The 19679-nt window shown below is 59.6% G+C and overlaps 1 protein-coding gene across 7 annotated transcripts in view; it reads right to left on the minus strand.

Moving 5' to 3' along the window:
• FRMD4A (FERM domain containing 4A) overlaps window positions 1-19679 on the minus strand; it is a 355455-nt gene that overhangs the window by 16551 nt on the left and 319225 nt on the right. For all 7 annotated transcript variants that reach the window (XM_056114614.1, XM_056114610.1, XM_056114613.1 and 4 more), the window contains exons 13-15: window positions 15656-15794; window positions 13105-13246; window positions 1137-1270 (exon numbers count right to left, since the gene is read on the minus strand). In XM_056114614.1, the coding sequence (XP_055970589.1) occupies window positions 1137-1270; window positions 13105-13246; window positions 15656-15794 (415 nt within the window). The remainder of the gene's footprint in view (window positions 1-1136; window positions 1271-13104; window positions 13247-15655; window positions 15795-19679) is intronic.

Here is a 19679-nt window from a genome sequence, read left to right on the forward strand (position 1 = left end):
AGTCCAGAGCGTAATTAAGCCGGAGGAACTGTAACATGAGCTTCAGCCTCAGGGAGGGAGTCTGGGTTGAAGGGGGAGAATCCGTGGGTGGGAGCACCCCAGCTGGGAGCACTCCTACGAGGGCACGCCTAAGCTCAGGTATGCCCAGGGACACAAGCGCGCGCGCACACACACACACACACACACACACACACACACACACACACACTCACACACTCACGTGTGTCATGTTTCAAAAAAAAAAATCACGTCGTGGTGGCCTCAGAGTTCCAGGGAAAGCCAAGACGTGGGTTCCCGGGGCTGCAGGAAATACTCCAGAACCCGCTGCTTAAAAACCCCGCCAGACTAAGATTTCATGAAAAAAACCCTGAGCTTCACAGGGAAGGACGTTTCGGGGAAACAAGGGTCTCCTTGTGGCTGAGTCACTCCGAGTCTGCCCTGGTGTGTCCACAAGGGGCCAGGGCTCCCCTGACCACAGGCACAGCTGGGGCCACAGCAGAGGTGCCCAGGGACACAGGCGGGACAGAGACGGCTCCAGTGCGGGCCCTTGGGGGTCTGCCAGGACCTACTCACTGAGTCTCAGGACCACCCAATGACTTTTGTTTCTGACGGGTCCCTCCTGTAGTCCTGCCCCCCCGCCCCCGGCTCTCTGATTCCTACGTTGCTGGATGTCTACCCATGAAGGGCCATGAGGCCCACGCCACATACCACACACCCACAGAACCACGTGGCCGTGGCATACGCCTACAGAGCCACGAGGCCCACACCACCTAGTACATGTCCACAGAACCACGTGACCCATAGCACACACACCTGAAGAGCCAGGAGCCCATGCCACATGCCACACACCCACAGAACCACAGAGCCACAAAACACATGTCACGGGCTCTATTCCTGCAGAACCGCACAGCCCACAGCTTACGTCCATAGAGCCACAAGGATTAAGCCACATGTCACATAACCCACAGAACCACGCAGCCCACAGACCATGTCCACAGAGCCCCGAGGCCCATGCCACGTGCCTGCAAAACCACATGGCCTATGGCTGTATACCTGCGGAATCACATAACAACTCATTCAACAGAGCCACGAGGCCCATAGCCCATGCCCACAGAGCCACGCGGCCGCTCACTCACCGCTTCCCGCAGGCAGAGCTTCTTCAGTTCCTCCAGCCGCTGGCGCAGCGTCTCCTCTAGCGCCTCCTGCCGGGACTTGAGGGCGGCCAGCATGTCCTTCTTGGCTGACTGGGAGCTGTCAGACTCCTGAGAACCTGCAGAGGGCCAGTAGGGGGGGTCACTCAGGCTGCAGGTGGGGGACACACACTACCTGGCCAGTAGCTAAAGTGCAGCCCTCAAGGGGGGTCCAGGACTTGGGGGTGGAGCTGATCAGCGCGGCCAGGCGCCCAGCATGAGGCACTTGTTGGCAGCATCCAGTGCTGTTTCTGGCTGGACAGGGCAGTGGGACAGTTCACTCCCGGGGGCGGGGGAGAAAGGGTCTCTCGGCGGCCCGCGCCGTTCCGCCAGCTCATCTCAGCCCTCAAACCGAAGAGAACTTAAAGGCAAAGCACATCTACTTAAAAATAAAATTTTATTTTAATCCTATTCAATTTCTGCTCTTTGGGGTTATACCCGGCGGTGCTCGGGGCTCACTCCTGGCAGAGCTCAGGCGACCCTGTGTGGAGCCGGGGATCGAACCCGGGCTGGCCGCGTGGAAGGCAAGCTAGTGCCTTATCTGCCAGACTCTCTCCAGCCCCTTCTTTGTTGACTTTTTAAAAACTTAATTTGAACCCAAGCCAGTTCTCCCCTAATCCAAGCGGTACCTGTCTCCACACCCCAGGACCCATCAGCAGGGTCGTCAGAGCAGCTGGGGGCTCCCGAAGACGCCTCCGCGGAGACAGTCCAGGAAGCGACCCAGAGGGGAAAGAGCTTCAAGGACCCATGGACAGGCTGGACCCAAAGCAGCACTGGGGGAGCTGAACCCACAGTAGAGCAGGGAGGGCGTCTGCTTTGCACACGGCCAACCAGGGTTCAATCCCTGGCATCCCAAAGGGTCCCTCAGCACTGACAGGAGTAATCCCTGAGTGCAGAGGCAGGAGTAACCCCTGAGCACAGCTGGGTGTGACCCCTCCCAACCCCCCCAAAACCTACAAAGCATTCTGAGTCCAGGGAGCTGAGGAACGAACAGGGGCTGCGAATCTGAGCTCCCGGGACCTGGCCTGGGAGGGGGGTCCATGTAACAAAAGGTGTGAGCACCCAACAGGGAGCACGGCACTGGGGAGGAGGAGCATCCAAGCTGGACGTGAGCATGACACCGCGGTCACACCATGCCACAGGAGGGCTGGTGTCAAGGAGCCGTCACTTCCCTGGGCCTTCAGTAATAGTCCTGCGATCCAGGCCAGAGATCCAAGTGGGACCGAGGGGTGGGACAGCGTGGGGGGCTCCATTCCCCTGGGTGACAGTTCGGTGCATTTCAGTGAGGGGATGAGGGATTGAGACAATGTCCAGGGGCACCCCCAGGGGTGCTGGCAAAGCAGAGAAGGCAGCTTAAAAGCATGAGGCGGGGCAGGGCTCCCCAGCCCCCAGAGGGTCCCTGTAGACACTTCTGCCCGGGAGAGAGGGGGGCATCCAGAGCGAGGTGCCACAGCATGATGCCAGCGGGTACCTGGGAGAAGGGCCAGTCTCCAGAGGACAAGAAGCAGCAGTGAGGATGTGGCCAGGGGACCCTGGACCCAGCTGCGGCAGCACAGAGTGGTCTGGTCACTGGGGGGCCGTGAGCTCAGGACTCCTGACATGAAAGACCCCAACTTCGTTCCCCTCCCAGCCTGGCAACAGAAGGGGTCTGTCCCCCATGGTTCCGAGAGAATGGACCGCTCAGGGTGCAGGACCTGCGGCCCAGCCCCATGACCGCTGGGTCACCAGAAGCCAGGGGGACCATTAAGGGGCTTGTTAACTTCTGTCACCTGTTTGCTGACCTCGGCTCCTTATCTATCATGTCTGCTAATGAAGATGTGGTTTTGCCCTTTATAAGCTCATCCCTGACTGTCCTTGTGCTACGGGTTCTTGGGGATGTGGGTCCACTCGGGAATGCAGCTTCTGTAGTAAAGACACCCAGCTCGGCCTCTCTGAGCAGTGCCCATCCGTGTCCCGTGAAGGTGCTTCCCACGTGCCGAAGATGAAAATAAGATCTGCCGTCTGACCAGCACCCGCACCTGGCCTCCCTGGGGGCCTCTCTCGGCTTGGGCTTCCCTCCACCCTCTGCAGCACACACTCTCCAGCCATACATGGATATGGGTCCACGGAAGCCACGGAATATGGCCTTAGAGAATGCAACCACACCGTGTGGGTGGCGGTACTGGGTGTCACGATGCAGTTGCATCTCATCTGGCCCCAGAAAATCCAGGCTCTGCAAGTTGTTTTTTTTTTTAAACAGGCTCAGCCTTTCACACAGGGCAAAATTCAGCTCTTCATCACACGTTCACGGTAGATTGCTAAATTCGACAGCCAAGGGTGGCGAGAGACCTGGACACTGACCAGGGCTCCATCCCTCCTGGGGTCTGGGACACAGAATCTACTGACCACAGCTCCAGCCCCCTGGGGGCTGGGACATGGAATCCACTGACCACAGCTCCATCACCCCTGGGGATAAGGACACGGAATCGCGTGGGGGTTTCTGCAGCCTGGCAGTGGGTATCTCTGCAGGTGCGGCTTACTGGCCTGGCCCTGGTCCTTCAGCCACGCCTGAGTTCTAGACCCACGCCTGATGCCCCCACGGCATCTCCCGGGCCCGGCCCCGCTCCTGTGGCTCTGAAGCATCCCGCAGCAGCCTGCCCTGCTGCTTCCAGCTCTCACCCCGGACACGGGGACATTCATGAGGCCTTCTCCCTGGCCCACCGGTCCCCGGGGCAAACGCCTCCCGGAAGGACTCAGACAGGCCCGGAGACACGCAGGCCCAGGAGCTTTCTAGTTCTGGGGAAACCTTCTTCGCTCTTCCCTTTCACCCCTCACTAACCTCTTCTTAGGAAACGCCGATTTGCTAAGGATGAGCTAAGAATTCGCTCTGTCCCAGAACATTCAGGACCACGGCAAACTCTGGGTGGGGAAGTGCCTCCTTGTGGGGGGAGGATGTGCTTCCTCCTGAGGGATGAGCTAAGCTTTGGTCTGGAGCTACAGGGCTCATTAGCGCTGCCTCAATTATTATTATTCACAGTAATTAACTTAACTACCCTGGCCACAGAAGCCGGCTGGGTGCCTCCGGGGCTCCCCAAGCCGGCACTGCCACCCTGCCTGGTGTGATCTCACCCCTTTCTCTTCTTCCGGTGTTTGGGCTGCACCTGGTCGGGCCCAGGGGTGCTGCCCGGCTTGGTCACGCAGGGGCTCTCACATGCAAATGATGAACTCAGTCTCCCCCCACCCCCCCAGACATTTCCCAGGCCCCGGCTTACCACCTGGGCCTGGGAATCCTCCCCAGGAGACACTGCTGGAAACGGGAAAGTGAGCCCTGCCCCCCGCCCCCCTCCCAAACATCATTTCATTCCACCTGTTGGGTTTTTCTCTTTGTTGTTAGGGTGCCACGCCTAGTGGTGCTCAGGGGCTACCTCTGGCTCTGTGCTCAGGAATTACTCCCGGTGCACTTGGGGGACCACCTAGAGTACTGGGGATGAAACGTGGGTCTCCACCTGGTTTGGGGGTTTTGGGGTTTTTTGGGGGGCGGTTGGCTTGTTGGGTCACACCCAGTGATGCTCAGGGATTACTCCTGGCGGTGCTCGGGGGCACCCTATGAGATGCCGGGTCAGCCCTATGCCAGGCAAACTCCCTCCCCACTGTGCTCTTGCTCCGGCCCCCTCTCCACCTGTTTGTAACATCCACGAGAAAAGAGAAAATGGGTCACTCCCAGCCCAACCTGCAGCTCCTGCGGAGTCAGTGCAGGCTCTGGGGCCCAGAGGGTGCCTGGCACTGGGCCCCCTCCTGGCACCACCTGCCCCTCCCCACCGAACCCTAAAAGTGAGTGACAGAGCCATGGCTGCCGACCCCGTGCACCGAGCCTCTGGGGTGGCAGATGCCTTTGGGCCGTGGGGAGGAGGCAGGAAGGGGTCAGGGAGATTCTGGGCTCTGGAGCCGGGCCGCCCCTCGCTGACATGCCCCGGGTGGGCTTCGAGAGGGTGAGGGTGCACGGGGCCTGAGCTCCTCTCACAGCTGCTCTCGGAGCTGTGGATCTTCCAGGTGGTGACTAGCCTCCAGCCAGCGGAAGGCCAAGTGGGCCGAGTGCCCGGGACGGGACACCCCAAGTCACAAAGCACAAGGTGACCAAAGGGGCAGCCCTGGACCCCACAACTGGAGCTCCTGTCACAGGCACTAAACTGTCCTGGGGGCCCCCTCCTGGGCACATGAACGGTGTGGGCAGCAGCCAGGACCCTCCCTCTGCCCCCCAGGAGGGAGCACATGGGCAGGGGGTGGCCAGCAAGAGTCCCAGACAAAGCCAGGGCTGAGGAGGCCCACAGGGAGGGTCCACGGCACATTCGTACAACTCCGCAGAGAACCAAGTTCTGTCTGCACCAGGACTCGGGTACCATATAGAAGCTTCCAGCTGGGACAGTGCTTGCATTTCTGACAATTCGCAGGGACAAAACAGCACAAGGTGACAGCCCCGGGGCCTGGGAATGGAGACGCTGCAGGCCACGGTGGAGCCCAGGATGGTTTGGAGGGAGCCCGGGGCCACTGAGAGGAGGCCGAGGAACCCACGTCTATGCTGCGCCCCGCCCCCCCTCGATCACGCACCTTGCTTAGTCACTACTGCAAGTCCACAGAAGGCCATCCCTCAGGGATGCGCCTTCTCTCTCCTTTACCTTCCCCAGGAAGGGCCCACGTGTCCCTGAAATTGGAAGGTCATACCCCATGGTCCAGTAGGGCCTGAGGGACTGACCGCTCCATCCTGTCCACAGGCTAGAGCAATCCTGGTCCAGAGGAGCTGCCCCATGGGGTGAACAGAGTGGGAAGGAAGGGGGTTCTGTCGGGGTGGGGGGAGAGAGGGAGAGAGAGAGAGGGGAAGAAGGGGAGAGAAAGAGAAAGAGAGAGAGAGAAAGACAGAGGAGAGACAGGGAGAGAGAGTGAGGGGGAGAGAGGGAGAGGGAAGGAGAGAGAGAGAAAGAAAGAGAAACAGAGATGGGGTAGAGAGCGCCAGGGAGGCAAGGAGGGAAGGAGGGGAGGGAAGGAGAAAGACAGACAGACAGACAGACAGACACACACACACACACACACACACACACACAGAAGAGTGGGTGGGAGGGACCCTGCTCAGAGCCAGCAAGCACCAGAAATGCGCATGGGTCACTCCTGCAGAAACAGCCCAGCCCCGTCTCTCTCCCTCCACCCGGGGAAGTGCAGGGTGGACCAGCTGGGAGGACGCACAACCGCCCCCTCTTCCCCCCCATGCACTCGAGCGGCAGCCCTCTCCCGCGGGCCAGCCGGCCAGCACATGCTCGGATTTCCTGGCTCAGCAGGGAGTGGGGACAGGCTACCTCTGCCCAGGGCGAGAGGCAGGCGTCCTGTCTGAGCACAGATGGCCAGGGGCGAGAGGGGCCCTGATGTGGAGATGCTTGGACAGTGCCTAAAACAGGCATATGCATGGTGCGTGGGTCGAGGAAGGAAGCAAGAAAGGCGGGAGCTTCCCACAGACTGCGGGAGTGGCCGGGGCGAGGGGAGGCCTGGAGACCCTCCCTGGGCAGCTGCGTCTGTCCTCAATGACCTCAGCAACTCCTTCCTCGAAGGAAAGCCCGCACCCAAGCACCCGGGTGGAGCCCGCAGGAGAGGGGGAACGGGGGTGACCAGGAAGAGAGAGGGAGGGGGAGCACCCCCCCCCTTTGCTGGGGCTCAGGGCCTGGTGGCGCAGTGCCCTGCTCAGTCCATTTCACCAGAAGGCGCAAAGTATAAACGCAATTAGAGGGACAGAGCCCCGGGACAGCAGGGAGGGCATTTGCCTTGCACGCGGCCGACCCAAGTTTGATCCCCGGCATCCCCTAGGGTCCCCCGAGCACCGCTAGGAGTAATTCCTGAATGCAGAGCCAGGAGGAACCCCTGAGCATCGCCGGGGTGATCCAAAACACCCTCCACCTCCCCCCGCAGAAAAAAAAACTAATTAGAGAAGAAGCAGGAGGGAGAGAGGGGACAGGAAACAGCTGATTCCGTGAGCTGCCAGGATCTGGAAGGCACCTGGGCCGGGCCTGGAGAGCCAACACAGGGGAGGGCGTGGAGCCCGGTGCCGCATATGCCCCCCCTGGGCACTGCCGGGATGACCCCTGGGCATAGCTGGGTGTGGCCCCCAAACAAATACACCCGGTTAGGACCATTGGCTGCAAGGAACTCACCTGTCCCCATCACTGCTATGAAACCAGGGGCTTCTCTTTTAGGCCCCAGGGTTCTGCCGGCCACTGGCCACCTGGAAAGGGCCGCAGGAGACGGGTGCCCATGGTACTGGCCAGTGTCCAGTGCGAGCATCTCATCCCCAAATCTGCTCACTTTAGTTAGGCCTTATCATCTAACCTGATTCTTTATCCTTTCCCTCCCTCCCTTTCTTCCTTTCCTCTCTTTCTTTCCCTCCCCCCTCCTTCCCTTCCTCTTCTCTTTTTCCTCTGTTTTTCTCACACCCGGCAATGCTCAGGGGTTCCTCCTGGCTCTGCACCCAGGAATCACTCCTGGCAGTACTCAGGGGACTGGCGGTAGGTACTCAGGGGATCCTCAGGCAAGCGCTTTACTGGCTGTGGTATGGCTGAGACTTCAATTTTATTTTATTTTATTTTTGCTTTTTGGGTCATCACACCCAGCGATGCACAGGGGTTCTTCCTGGCTCATGCACTCAGGAATTACTCCTGGCGGTGCTCGGGGGACCATATGGGATGCTGGGAATTGAACCCAGGTTGGCCGCGTGCAAAGCAAATGCCCTACCGGCTGTGCTATCGCTCCAGCCCCAATATTTTAGCCTTCAATATTTTTGCTCTGCACAGCGGCATGACTGGACCAGCTGGACAGACAGTTTTCCCTAGTTTTACATCTTGTCAGGCAGTTCCACAGCCTACAGAACATTTCTCATGTTTCTATACACTCTCCTTCACATCTTGAGTCAATATTGGCTTGAGAGGGTGATTCTGTCCCCCCGGCAGTGAGTGTGGAGTGGGGCAACCATGCCATCACCCCCATTTCAGACAGCCCACAGCCTCCAACCCACTGGAGGGGGGGTTCTTGGTTGTCTCCAGGGCGAGGCCCGCTTGGCAGCTGAGGCCCAGCCCTGTGCAGGACATTGGGCTCCCCTGGGCCTGGGTGAGGGCATGAGGGTGGGCCCAGCCCCGGGCAGGTGGTGACACGGCCGAACCAGGTGGCAGAGTGGTCTCCGTCTGCCCAGGCAGCGGGTCTCCCTGCCTCACTGCTATTAATAACCGTGCAAACAAAGGGCGGAAGTGCTGCCCGCACAAAGGCACGAGCGTGGCGAGGTGAGGAACGGATAGGCACGGGGTCCGGCTGGCCCGCGTGTTTGCTCAGACAGGAAGTCTTGGGGCTGGGGGGGGGGGGGCGCAGCCGGTGGGGGCTCTGGCTGTTCTCATCCCCCTCGCCTCAGCACCTTCTCCCGAGCTGCCGATCACAATGGGGATGACTCAGCTGCCACCCACCCATCCCTCGGCCGTTCCTGTTTGGAGACACAGCGAGTCCTTCGCTGGGGTGGGGGGCCGGGGTGGGGGCGCCCGGCCCTCCTGGCCACACCCAGAGGCCAGCATCCGCTGCTCAGCTTCACTTTGGGAGAAAGAGCATCCGGGTAGGTTTCCGTGGGCCAGGCTGGGATGGCGAGCACAGCACCACTGCCTACAGTGCCCCTAGGAGCGCCCCACGGTCACCACAAGACTGTGCCAGGGCCCAGCCCTCTACGAGGGGGCCGGGCGTGCTGGGCCACAGTGAGAAATACATGCGCGGCGACCTCTGGAGGGTCCCAGCGTCCTCCAAATTTTGTTGAGATGGTGAGGGTCCCACCAGGTCACTCTTGGTGGCAGGCGCTGGGTTATGGGCACCCCCTCCGTAGCCCAGCTGGCAGTACCTTCCTGCAAATGGCTCTGGGTGCCGGCTCCAAGGGCCCCGCATAGCAGTCCACCACATACCAGGTCAGAATTCAGGGATTCGGGAAAAACACCCCTAGGCCAGAGAGTACAGCAACTGACATGCTGGCATGGTTTCCATCCCTGGCACCACAGAGAGTCCCCTGAGCCAGGAGTGAGACCTAGGCACAGAGCTGGGAACTGGGAGGTAGCCCTGTGCATAGGAGCTGGGCAGGACTCCTGAGCACAGACCTGGGAGTCATCTCTGAGCACAGAACCAGGAATGAGCCCTGAGCACAGAGCCAGGAGCAAGCCCTGAGCACAGAACTGAGAGTCATCCCTGAGCACAGAACTGAGAGTCATCCCTGAGCACAGAGCCGGGAGTGAGCCCTGAGCACAGAGTCAGGAGTTGGTCCTGAGCAAAGAGCCAGGAGTCAGCTTGAGCACAGAGCTGGGAGTAAGCCCTGAGCACAGAGCCAGGAGTGAGCCCTTGATGCTGCCATTGTGGCCTCAAACAAGAGAGAAACAAGAACCCCCTGGCTACGGGAACCTTCTTGACATGCCAGCCTGCTCAGCGCGGGGAGCACAGGCTCCGGCTTCTTCCATAAAAGGTCGGGCCTGTCTTGGCCGCCTTCACACGCTGGCCTCGGTCATGTTCCCGTCCATCGTGTGCCCTCTTTAAGTACAAAATCTCCCTCCCAGTTCCCGGTAGCTGCGAGGATTTTATCTGCTCCCCCAGGCATTGTCTGCCAGGCCACATAGTCTGCCAGGCTCAGCCCGGAGGCTGCGCTGTAGGGGACGCTGTGCTCAGGCCCAGCTAGGAGCGGAAGGAGCAGACAGGGATGGGGCAGGGGGATGGGTACGGGGAAGAAGGGCGGGATGCAGGGTGGCCTGCTCTGGCAGACCTTCATTCTCATATCTGTATTTATTTTTTAAAACGTAATAGATTCGGGTTCTGTGATTTACAGTAGCCTTCCTGGTGGTTTCCCGGGTATGTAATTCTAGCATCACCCATCACCCCGTCAACCCCGTCCCACTGCCAAAACTCAGTCTGGGGATGAACTTCCCGTGGCGCTGCCTCTGGCTGCTGGCTCAGCCCCGCCGAGGGGCACAGTCTCTGGTCCTGTCCCTCCCCTCCAGCGGACTCCCGGCACGGTGGCCTTTTCATGAGTTATCAAAATTAATTTTTCTTTTTCTTTCCTTTCTTTGTTTTGTTATCGGGCCACCCCTGGCTGTGCTCAGGATTTACTCCCGGCTCTGTGCTCAGGGATCCTGGCTGGCTCCCCACGGCAAGGCACGCTCTCTCTCCACCGGACTACAGATCGGGCCCCTTGTTCTGCATTTCTCACAGCTCAATCACAGGGTGATTAGCTCTGGTTCATGGTCTGGTAGGATGTTCACGGTTCTGATGCACGGACTCGCTATTGCACCGTCACCACTGCCACCAACCTGCAACTCTCACCACCTGCAAGGTCTGATGGCAGATGACGAGGGTGGTTGAGGGTTGGGCAAAGCCTGAGACATCACACAGGCCCGGAACAGAGAGGGATGTGTGTGTGCGTGTGTGTGTGTGTGTGTGTATGGGACACAGAGCTAAATGCACACGCACACACACACAAATGCACACACATGTGCACACACACGTGTGCTCGCACACACACACGCACACATCCCCAGGACCTCCTATAGACAGGCCACGTGCACGCCCCTGCCAGGGCCACACCCCTCACCCCAGAAGATCTGTAAAATGCAGCTCGTGCACAATTCTTCCTCTGCAAAACTTAATTTCCGCCATCACGAATCACAGACACTGGTCTTGCCAATGGTTTTTTTTTTTCTGGACTGGACATCAAAAGCAAAGGAAGCAAAAGTAAAAATAAACAGGGGAGGGCCACTTCTGCACAGCCAAGGCACCCAGCAGTGGGGCAAAGAACCGCCCCCCCCCCCCAGGCCCCCGGGCCCCAGGAGGGGAGAAAGCGCCACAGACCATGGGTGGGATAGAGGGCTTTATAATATCTGAGGTGCGTGGAGGACTGGTACTGTCCACTGCCCAACAGCCCAATGGCCTGATCTAAAGCCGGCAGAGGACCCGAACTTTCTTCAGAGAAGAGCAGATAGCTGAGGAGACAAGAATTAGGGCTACAGCTCGTCACCACCCACAGGGGGCTCCCTCAGAATCCCTGGGGCTGTTCGCCCTCCCCAGGAGGGTGGTCAGTCGCAGAGACCGGCCAGTGCCGCAGAAACCAAGAACCGGAGGGCGGAGGGTCAGGGGAGATGCCAAGGACGCGGCCACTCTGTAGAATGGTGCCAGCAACACCATTTCCCTGGGGGCGTGCTGCTCCCTCGGGGAATTCTGGTTTTCAGAGGAGAGAAAACCAGCGACTTGGACAGAGCTTTGAAGGCCATTCATTTCTTACAGCAGCCGCAACAGACACAGTCCACGGGGCCCAGGGCCAGGGGACACGTCCGGCAGCCATGAGAGCCACGGGACCTCGGGAGAATGACACGGAGGTTGCCCGGGTGATCCACGGTGAGTGAGGGGACATACGCCCCAGGAGCTCATTCCCAGGGGCCCGACAGTGCCACCAAGTGAGCTCCCAGACCCCGCGCGGATGGTGTGGGGGGGGGGCAGAGCGGGCAGCGAGCACAAACTTCCTGTTATTGTCAGAGCTGGGGACTGACCAGGGGCAGGGCAGCAGCTCAGGAATGTCCCGGAATGCCCGGAAGGAATATTTATCAGCACCTCCGTGTCTGACTTGGGGCACGAGGCAAGAGGCACCAGAATCTCCCAAACAGGTCACAGGGCCACCGTGCCAGTTTCCTGGGTGCAGGTACGACCTGGGGACAGCGGGGACCAGGACAGCAGGGGGTGTCTGATGTGTTAGGGGCCTGGGAGCGAGCACGGGGCTGGGATTAGACTTGGGGCCTTGCACTCGGCAGCCAGGCACTCCCCACCACCAGAGCCACACAGCCCTGCTGGGGGTGAGGTGGGCGGTGGAGGGGGGTGAGGTGGGCGTGGGAAGAGGAAGATGGGGGAAGGGTGGGCGGGGAGTCCCTGCTGGGCGGGAGGCCTCCAGGACAGGGAGGCTAGATCCCCCACCCCAACCCCCAAGGTGGAGGGGAGCAAGGGGAGCAGCCACACCTAAGGGTTCTAGAAATTCCCTCTGTTGACTGCCAGCTGTTTCCTGTCAGGGGACAAGGAGGGAGGGGGGAGGGGGTGTATTGGGGGAGGGGAACAAGGGGAGGAGGGGGAGGAGGAGGGGGAGAGGAGCGATGGGAGAAAGGGAGGGGAGAGGAAAGGAAGGAGAAGGAGAGGGAGGGGAGGAGGGGAGTCAAGGGAGGAGGGGGAGAAATGGAGGGGTGGAGGAGAGGGGTGGAGGACTCCCCGCCTGGCTTCAGCCCTGGGTTGGCCGCGGTCACCCTCTCCTCTGGTCCCAGGCTCACTGCCTCCTGCACCCCCTAAACAGTGGAGCACAGGGGGCTGGACCCCGAGTTACTGCCCCTTGGCAAACCCCTCTGTGGTTCTGGGTCAGGAGGTGCTCAGGTGAGAGAGGGGGTTCCCATGGGGGTTCTTTGCTTGGCCTTCTAGCCCCCCTAGATCAATTCACTTACTGGGGTATGTGACCCCCCCCAAGTCCAACCCACCCGCCACACTTCCCGCCCCGCTTTGTGGCTCTGGGCAGTTGCTCTGGAATCCTTGGGTGCTGGACACAGAGTCTGGGGACCAGAGCCAGCTCCCAGCCCTGTGCCTGCTGTCCCCGGGCACTGTCAAGGGGCTCAGGAAACTCCCACCCCTCGCTGTCCACAGGTCCACTTGTTGGAAGGGCCTTATCGCTCCCCACCATCCTGAGCCCGTGTCGCCAGCCCCTGGGCCCGATGATGGAGGAAGGAGCCACGGAACTGTGCCCCACGCCACAAGCACATCGCCACGGAAAAGAAGGGACATGCCGCAGAGTCTAGCGCCACGCATGAGGATGGGGGAGCTGGGGGTGGCGCACTGGGCCCCCCGCCCGCTGCCGGCGCCCGCTCACCTGAGGACAAGAGGCTCCCGCTGCTGCCGCTGATGATCTTGCCTTTGCTGCCCATGTTGGCCAGCTTGGACGTCTTCAGCGTGCCCGTCTCGGTGAGGTCGATGGCGATCTCGCTCAGGCTCCGCGCCGCATGGATCTTAGACTGAGGGACAGGCAGCTGGGTTAGTGGGGGGTGGCTGGGCCCGGGGCATGGGGGTCGCCGCCTCCCGGTCCCTGAGCACTGGGACCCTTCTTGTGACCCCCTTTCCTGGCCTCTGCTGCCCACACTGGCAGGGGACAGAGATTCCAGCCACCTTGCAGGCCCCTGGTGTCCAGGAACTGACTGAGTCAAGAGCAATGGGGAGTCCCCTTACTTTGGTTGGTCCCCCCACAAGACCCCTGTCTGAGTCCCTGGTGACGGTGCCATGGTCATGGGAGGCCGCATTCCCCATCTCTGCTCAGGTCCCAGCATTGGGAGACCCCTCACCATAGACACCTGCCAGGGGGCCTGCGAGCCCAGGAGAGGGGGGATGGGGCAGGAGGTCAGTCCATATAGTGACATGTCTGTCCGTGTGCATGTATGTGTGTGCATATGTGCACGTGTGTTTGCATACATGTGCGTGCATGCATGAATGTGCATGTGTGTATGTGCATGTGTATGTGTGTGCATGTGTATGTGTGTGCATGCACGAGTGTGTGTGTGTTTGCGTGTGTACACGCGTGTGCATGTGTACATGTGTGTGGTATTTACACACGTGTACATGTGTGCGTGTCTGCATGTATATGCACATGTGTGTTCGTGGCTGGAGAAGCCTTATTGCTCCCCGCCATTCTGAGCCCGTGTCGCCAGCCCCTGGAGCCCAATGATGGGTGAAGGGACCATGGAACTATGCCATAGCCCCATATGTGTGCATGTGTGTCCCGGAGGGAGGGAGGGCTCTTGGAGGGAGGATGGCGGGCACAATGGCCCTGTAGGCAGATGCGCGGGTGCCAGGTGAGGGCCCGGCTCCGGTTCTGACTCAGCTACTCGACAGCACTTGCTGTGATAAGCATCAGCCCCTAGCCATGCTGGGCCACAGCCCTTCCGAGCAAGGCTGGCACAGCCAGATCCCATGGAAGGCGAGGCAGGGGCCAGTACACCAGCCAGCATGGCTCTTGAGAAATATCTGAAAGCTTTTTATCTGCGGACTGTGGCCCTCACTAGCCCACCCAGAGCCACCCGCCATGGGAGCCCTCAGCCTTCCGCCAAGAACATTCCAGAAACAGCAGGTGTCGTGGCCGAATTCCTAAGGGCCATTCCTGATTCCAGGAGGAATCTGAGGATGTCTGATTTCCGGAGGAGCCTCGGGGGTAAGGTGGAAACAGGGCTGGGGGGAGGGGCAGCGGACACAGGGGCCAGTCAGTCAGGAGGGGGCGTATCTCTGGGGGCCGGGGAGCAACGGGGCATCACTGGGCACGGCCTGTGCTGTGCTTGGGGAGGGTGCTGGCACACACCAGGGGAGGCGCTTCTGGGCCAGCAAACGCCATGGGGGGCATTGCAGCCCTCACCCAGTGGATACTTCAGTGGGCTCTGAGACCCTCTCCATCCCTGCAGGCTGCAGAGTGGCGGCTCCAGGGAATGCAAGTGCCCAAGCAGCCGTGAGCATCCCAGAGTGGGCATCCAGCACCGGGACCCAGAGACTGTCCTGATTGTGGTGGCCACGTGGCTTGTCCTCATGGGAGATGCTTCTCGGTGGAAACTGATCATCGTCACTCTGGTTCTTGCAGTGATGGGGATCGAACCCGGGTCTCCTGCACATGGGGCCAGTGTGGTGCCACCGGGCAACCCTCCGAGCCTGGCAGAGAAGTCCTCTCCCTCTGCAGGACAAGTCTGGGAAGGCCCCTCAGAAACACATGTAGGAGTGGCCCCGAGTTTCCTGTGGCATGACCCGGCCTGACTGGGCCTCCCTGCCCTGAGCTCTGGCCAGCAGAGATGCCGCCGTGCCCCTGGCCCCAGAGGAGCCCACAGGGGGTGGCACTGGCCGCAGCCCCTGGGAAAGTGCAGCAGTGGCAGGTGTGGAGGGCGGCTCTGAGAGCCGGGCAGACACTGGGCTCCCACGTCCCAAGGGGGTTGCCTGGGGCCCTGGCTGGGTGGGTGCATTCCCAGGCCCTGGGGAAGCAGAACAAGGTGGGGCAGTGTTTTTTTTTTTCCTGCCTCATGTTTCCAGTTTTGCATTTTCAAAAACTGGGGCTGCCAGTGGAGGAGGCCCGAGAGCAATTATCCCCGACAGGCTGGGGAGCCTATGAGCTGAAGGGCTCCCCCCGCCTTACTTTTCCTCCAGAAAGCAAACAATACGCCACTGTCTAAACACTCACAGGGGCTCGGCTGCTCTCTCTGGGAGTTCCCCGGGTTCAAAGGCGCAGCGGGAATTCCTCCGGCCCTACCTGGCGGGTGGCAGTGGAGCGGCCCCACCTCGGGCCTGGCACACGGCTGCTGCCCTGTGTGTGCTGCCTCTGTGGGCACCTCCCCAGCCCTGTGAACCCAAGACATAGACACGGCCCCACGGCCCCGCGGCCCCGGGCCCAACCTTACCTTACTCTGCTTCCTGTCCAGGTAGAACTGGTGCTGGCTGATGGCCATGGCCCAGATGGACTTGATGAGGGCCGGACACGCATACCACGTGTGCACCGCGATGCCGCTGTGTCCGAATGTCCTCCTGGTCACCGAGGCCCTGGGAAGCAAGACCGGGGTCAGCCTCGGGCGGGAAGCTCTGGTGCATGGGCACAGGTATGCTGACAGGCACACGCTCTGCACACAGGCACACACGGACACACACACAGCCGCCACACGTGGGAACACACAAAGAGGAACACGCCCCACACATGCACACATATCTACACAGACACATGTATATACACACACAGACACACATGTACCCCAGACTTGCTCATGCACATGTGCACACACTACACATGCACACACGTATGTATACTACGTGCATACACATGTAGACACGCCACACACACCACATATGTGCATGTACCCATATACGCACAGGCTCTGATACCACACACCCACACAGACACACACATTCATGTACACCACACACCCATGCGGACACACACTCATGCACACCACACAGCCACACAGCCCTGCTCTCCCCTGTCCCCCGCCCCACTCTCCTCTCTCTCTCCCCGTCCCCATCTCTGCCATCTAAACAAGCACAGACACTTTCCCTGAGGGATCTGCCCCTCTCTCCATTAGCAGAACGTCCAGCAGGGTCGCCCAGGCCCTGTCCTCTGCCCAGCGCCCCCCTTCGGAGAGCTTGAAGCCGTCCCGCTGTCAGCACATACTCAGGCTGTGTCTCGCCCCGAGCTGCCGCCGTGAACTGTGCTAATCTGTCGGTTTACGGACACTTTAGGGTCCAGGATTTGCCAAGTAGCTGCTTTGTGTGGGGTAAGAGGGGTCATTCTAGGGCACTCGAGGGCCTTGCTCCTGGCTCGGGGCCAAGACAAACTTCAGAAACCGGAAAGGCCTTGGACAATGTCCTTTATTAGCCGGCAATGCTGCCCGAGGTACAGGCGGAGCAAGCTCCTAAGGCCACAGGCACGGTGGCCGCAGCGTCAGACGGAATCAAGGCATCTCCTGTTCTCCGACGCGGGGCGCCCAAACTCGCTTATGCGGCTTATCTGCCTCTCCCCTTCAGAAACAAATCGCTCAGCATCCACAGAGGAAATCTATCTTCTTTCAGCGAACAGATAGAAAGTATTCCCCGCCCTCACCGCACACAACCCCCAGCTAAGACACACACTAGCCGCTCCCATAGCTCCGACCAGACCCCTCTGCCTGATCATTCTAGTAACTCAGAAAGGTCAGGGCCCTTCCTGGGAGCACTGAGCCCAGGCCAAGCTCCCTGACAGAGCTGGGTACCGGCTTCAGGTTGGCAGGCATGAGGAATGAGAGGGAGGGGAGAAAGGGAGGGTGTCAGGGACTCAAGACACTGCACTCCCCCCCAGTTTAAGGGAGAGCCGGGGGAGACAGTGCAGCCAGAGAGGGGACCGGGGTTAAAAACAAAGGGGAGGGGACAGTTCAGTGGGTAGGGTCTAGCCTTGCATGCAGCCAACCAGGTCCGGTCCGCCCCCCGCCCCGCAGTCCTGCCAGGAGTGATTCCTGAGCACAGAGCCAAGAGGAAGCACAGCTGGGTGTGGCTTGCCAAACAAGCATGGAAGGTGATGAGACTCTGAGCGAGGTGTCTGTGCCGCGGGACAGGTGGGGCATGGAGAACCGAAAGGCTGGAGAGATAATACAGCGGGGAGGGCATTTGCCTTGCATGTGGGTTCATCCCTGGCAATCTCATATGGTCCCCTGAGCACAGCCAGGAGTGATCCCTGAGTGCAGAGCCAGGAGTAAACCCTGAGCACTGCCAGGTGTGGCAACAAAACAAAAGTCATAACAAAAACAAACCAAAAGGTGGAAATGGGTGCACGCTGGCCTGGAGGGGGACACCTGGTGAGGCTGGGTTGTATCTGTGTAAATCAGAAGCAAGGTGTGTGTCCTCAAGACAGGGAACTTGGAAGAGGCTGGCAGAGTCTCATAGCGGGGAATAATGGAAATTTTTTGATGGCAAATCACCCCTCACTGAACAATTAACAGCCCCTTCTGCTGGGACTAACACATAAATACACGTAATAAAGTTTCATCTTGTTTTCCCTTGGGGGCATCCTCAGTGGTGCTGCTGGGTGGCCTCTGCAGCCACCCATGATCAGTCCCCAATGCCCACTCCAGGTTTGTCCCCAATGTTCAGCCTGGTAGAGCTTAAAGCAACAGCTGAAGGGAACAAGCTGCAGTCCATCCTCCTTCGGGCTCCCCGCTGGCCCCACAATGGCGACCGCCAGGCCCAGGAGCCTCGGAAGCCAGGGCAACATGGGGGCAGGCACGAGGGACCCCCTTCCATTGCAGGAACCAGCCCGCTGCCAACCTTCATGGTGCTCCCGACACCTGCGGGCCTGTCCTTAGCTGGACTCGCCACCCCTCCCTTCCCTGCTCCCCACCCCCCGCCCCGCCCGTGTCTGCTGATTAGAGGAATCTCCCAGGACACAGAGATGAGGCCATAGCAGGGGGGCACAAGGGGGCCCATGGGCGCCGCTCCACTGAGGACCAGTCAGAAGCCAGTCCCTCTTGGCTGTCCTCTGTTCCTGCAGCAAGGAGTCTCTCTTTGGGGATGGGGGCATCCCAGCAGGGGAGGGGGCTATTCCGGTTCAGCAGAGTGAGCTCTCTCCCGGCTCTCTCCCTGCACTCCCAATTCCTCCCAGTTCCTCCTCTGCAAGACACCTCTGCTGGCCACTCTGGCTTCCAATGACCCTCGGCTGGCACTTGGGGCCCATCAAGTGCCACTCCCACCACTTTCCACCGTCAGTGCCCTTGGATGGCTCTCCTGCGGCACCTGCCTCCTGGGGCTCTGGAAGGAACCCCCATTTCAGCCTGTGAGTGGTGGCCCGCGGCCCCACCCTCCTCGTCCCCACCCCTCAGCCCTCAGCTGTGCTAAAGTCATTCCTTATCCAGCACCAGCACCACGCCCAGCTAACGGCTACTCAACACTCGGGAGATTGATCACTTCCGCCTGGATATGTGAGCCTGGAGCCTCTCCTGGACCCAAGGACCCTGGGAACGCAAAGGAATTTCACGCTGAATTGCAGACAGGCAGCGAATCCAGAGAGGAAACCCACATACCCACACATGCTTGCACACACACACATGCTTGCAGGCAGGCACACATACGAACACATGTGCTCACACACACGAACACACGGCATTGCACACATCTGAGGCTAGGGGTTCATAGACTCATGCATGCATAAACACATGAAAACATGCACTCACATGTGCTCACACTTGAACACATGTGTTCACACATGAACGCACAGCATTGCACACGTCTGAGCACGGGTGTTTATAGATTCATGCACACATAAACACCTGAAAGCATGCACTTATATGTGCTCGCACACATGAACACGCGTACTTGAACACATAAACACATGAAAATATACACTCACAAGTGCTCACACACATGAACACAGTCTCATGCACATGAACACATGTGCTCACACACATGAACACATGTGCTCACACACATGAACACACGTGCTCACACACATGAACACACGTGCTCACACATGAACACACAGCATTGCACACGTCTGAGCACAGGTGTTTATAGATTAATGCACACATAAACACATGAAAATATACACTCAACTTGTGCTCGCACACACGAACACAGTGCTCCAGCACATAAAGACATGTGCTCGCACAGACATGAACACGGTATTTCATACATATGAGTACAGGTGTTTATACTCACGCATAAGCACACGACAACAAGCACTCACGTGTGCTCACACACATGAACACACGTGCTCGCACACACAGGCACAGAGCCTTGGAGTCCGAGGTGCCGGATTGCGTTAGAGCTCTCATCCGACCACCAGCAGAGGCTGTTCCACACTCACTTGGCTACACTCCTTCCCTCTCAGTTTTCAAGGAAAAATAACACTCAGTGCCTCCGTGAAAATCTACCTCCTTTAAGTGCAGAGCCAGAAGCCACCCCCGTGGC

This window comes from Sorex fumeus, unplaced genomic scaffold (genome assembly GCF_029834395.1).
Source record: "Sorex fumeus unplaced genomic scaffold, SorFum_2.1 ptg000026l, whole genome shotgun sequence".
Classification (NCBI taxonomy): Eukaryota; Metazoa; Chordata; class Mammalia; order Eulipotyphla; family Soricidae; genus Sorex; species Sorex fumeus.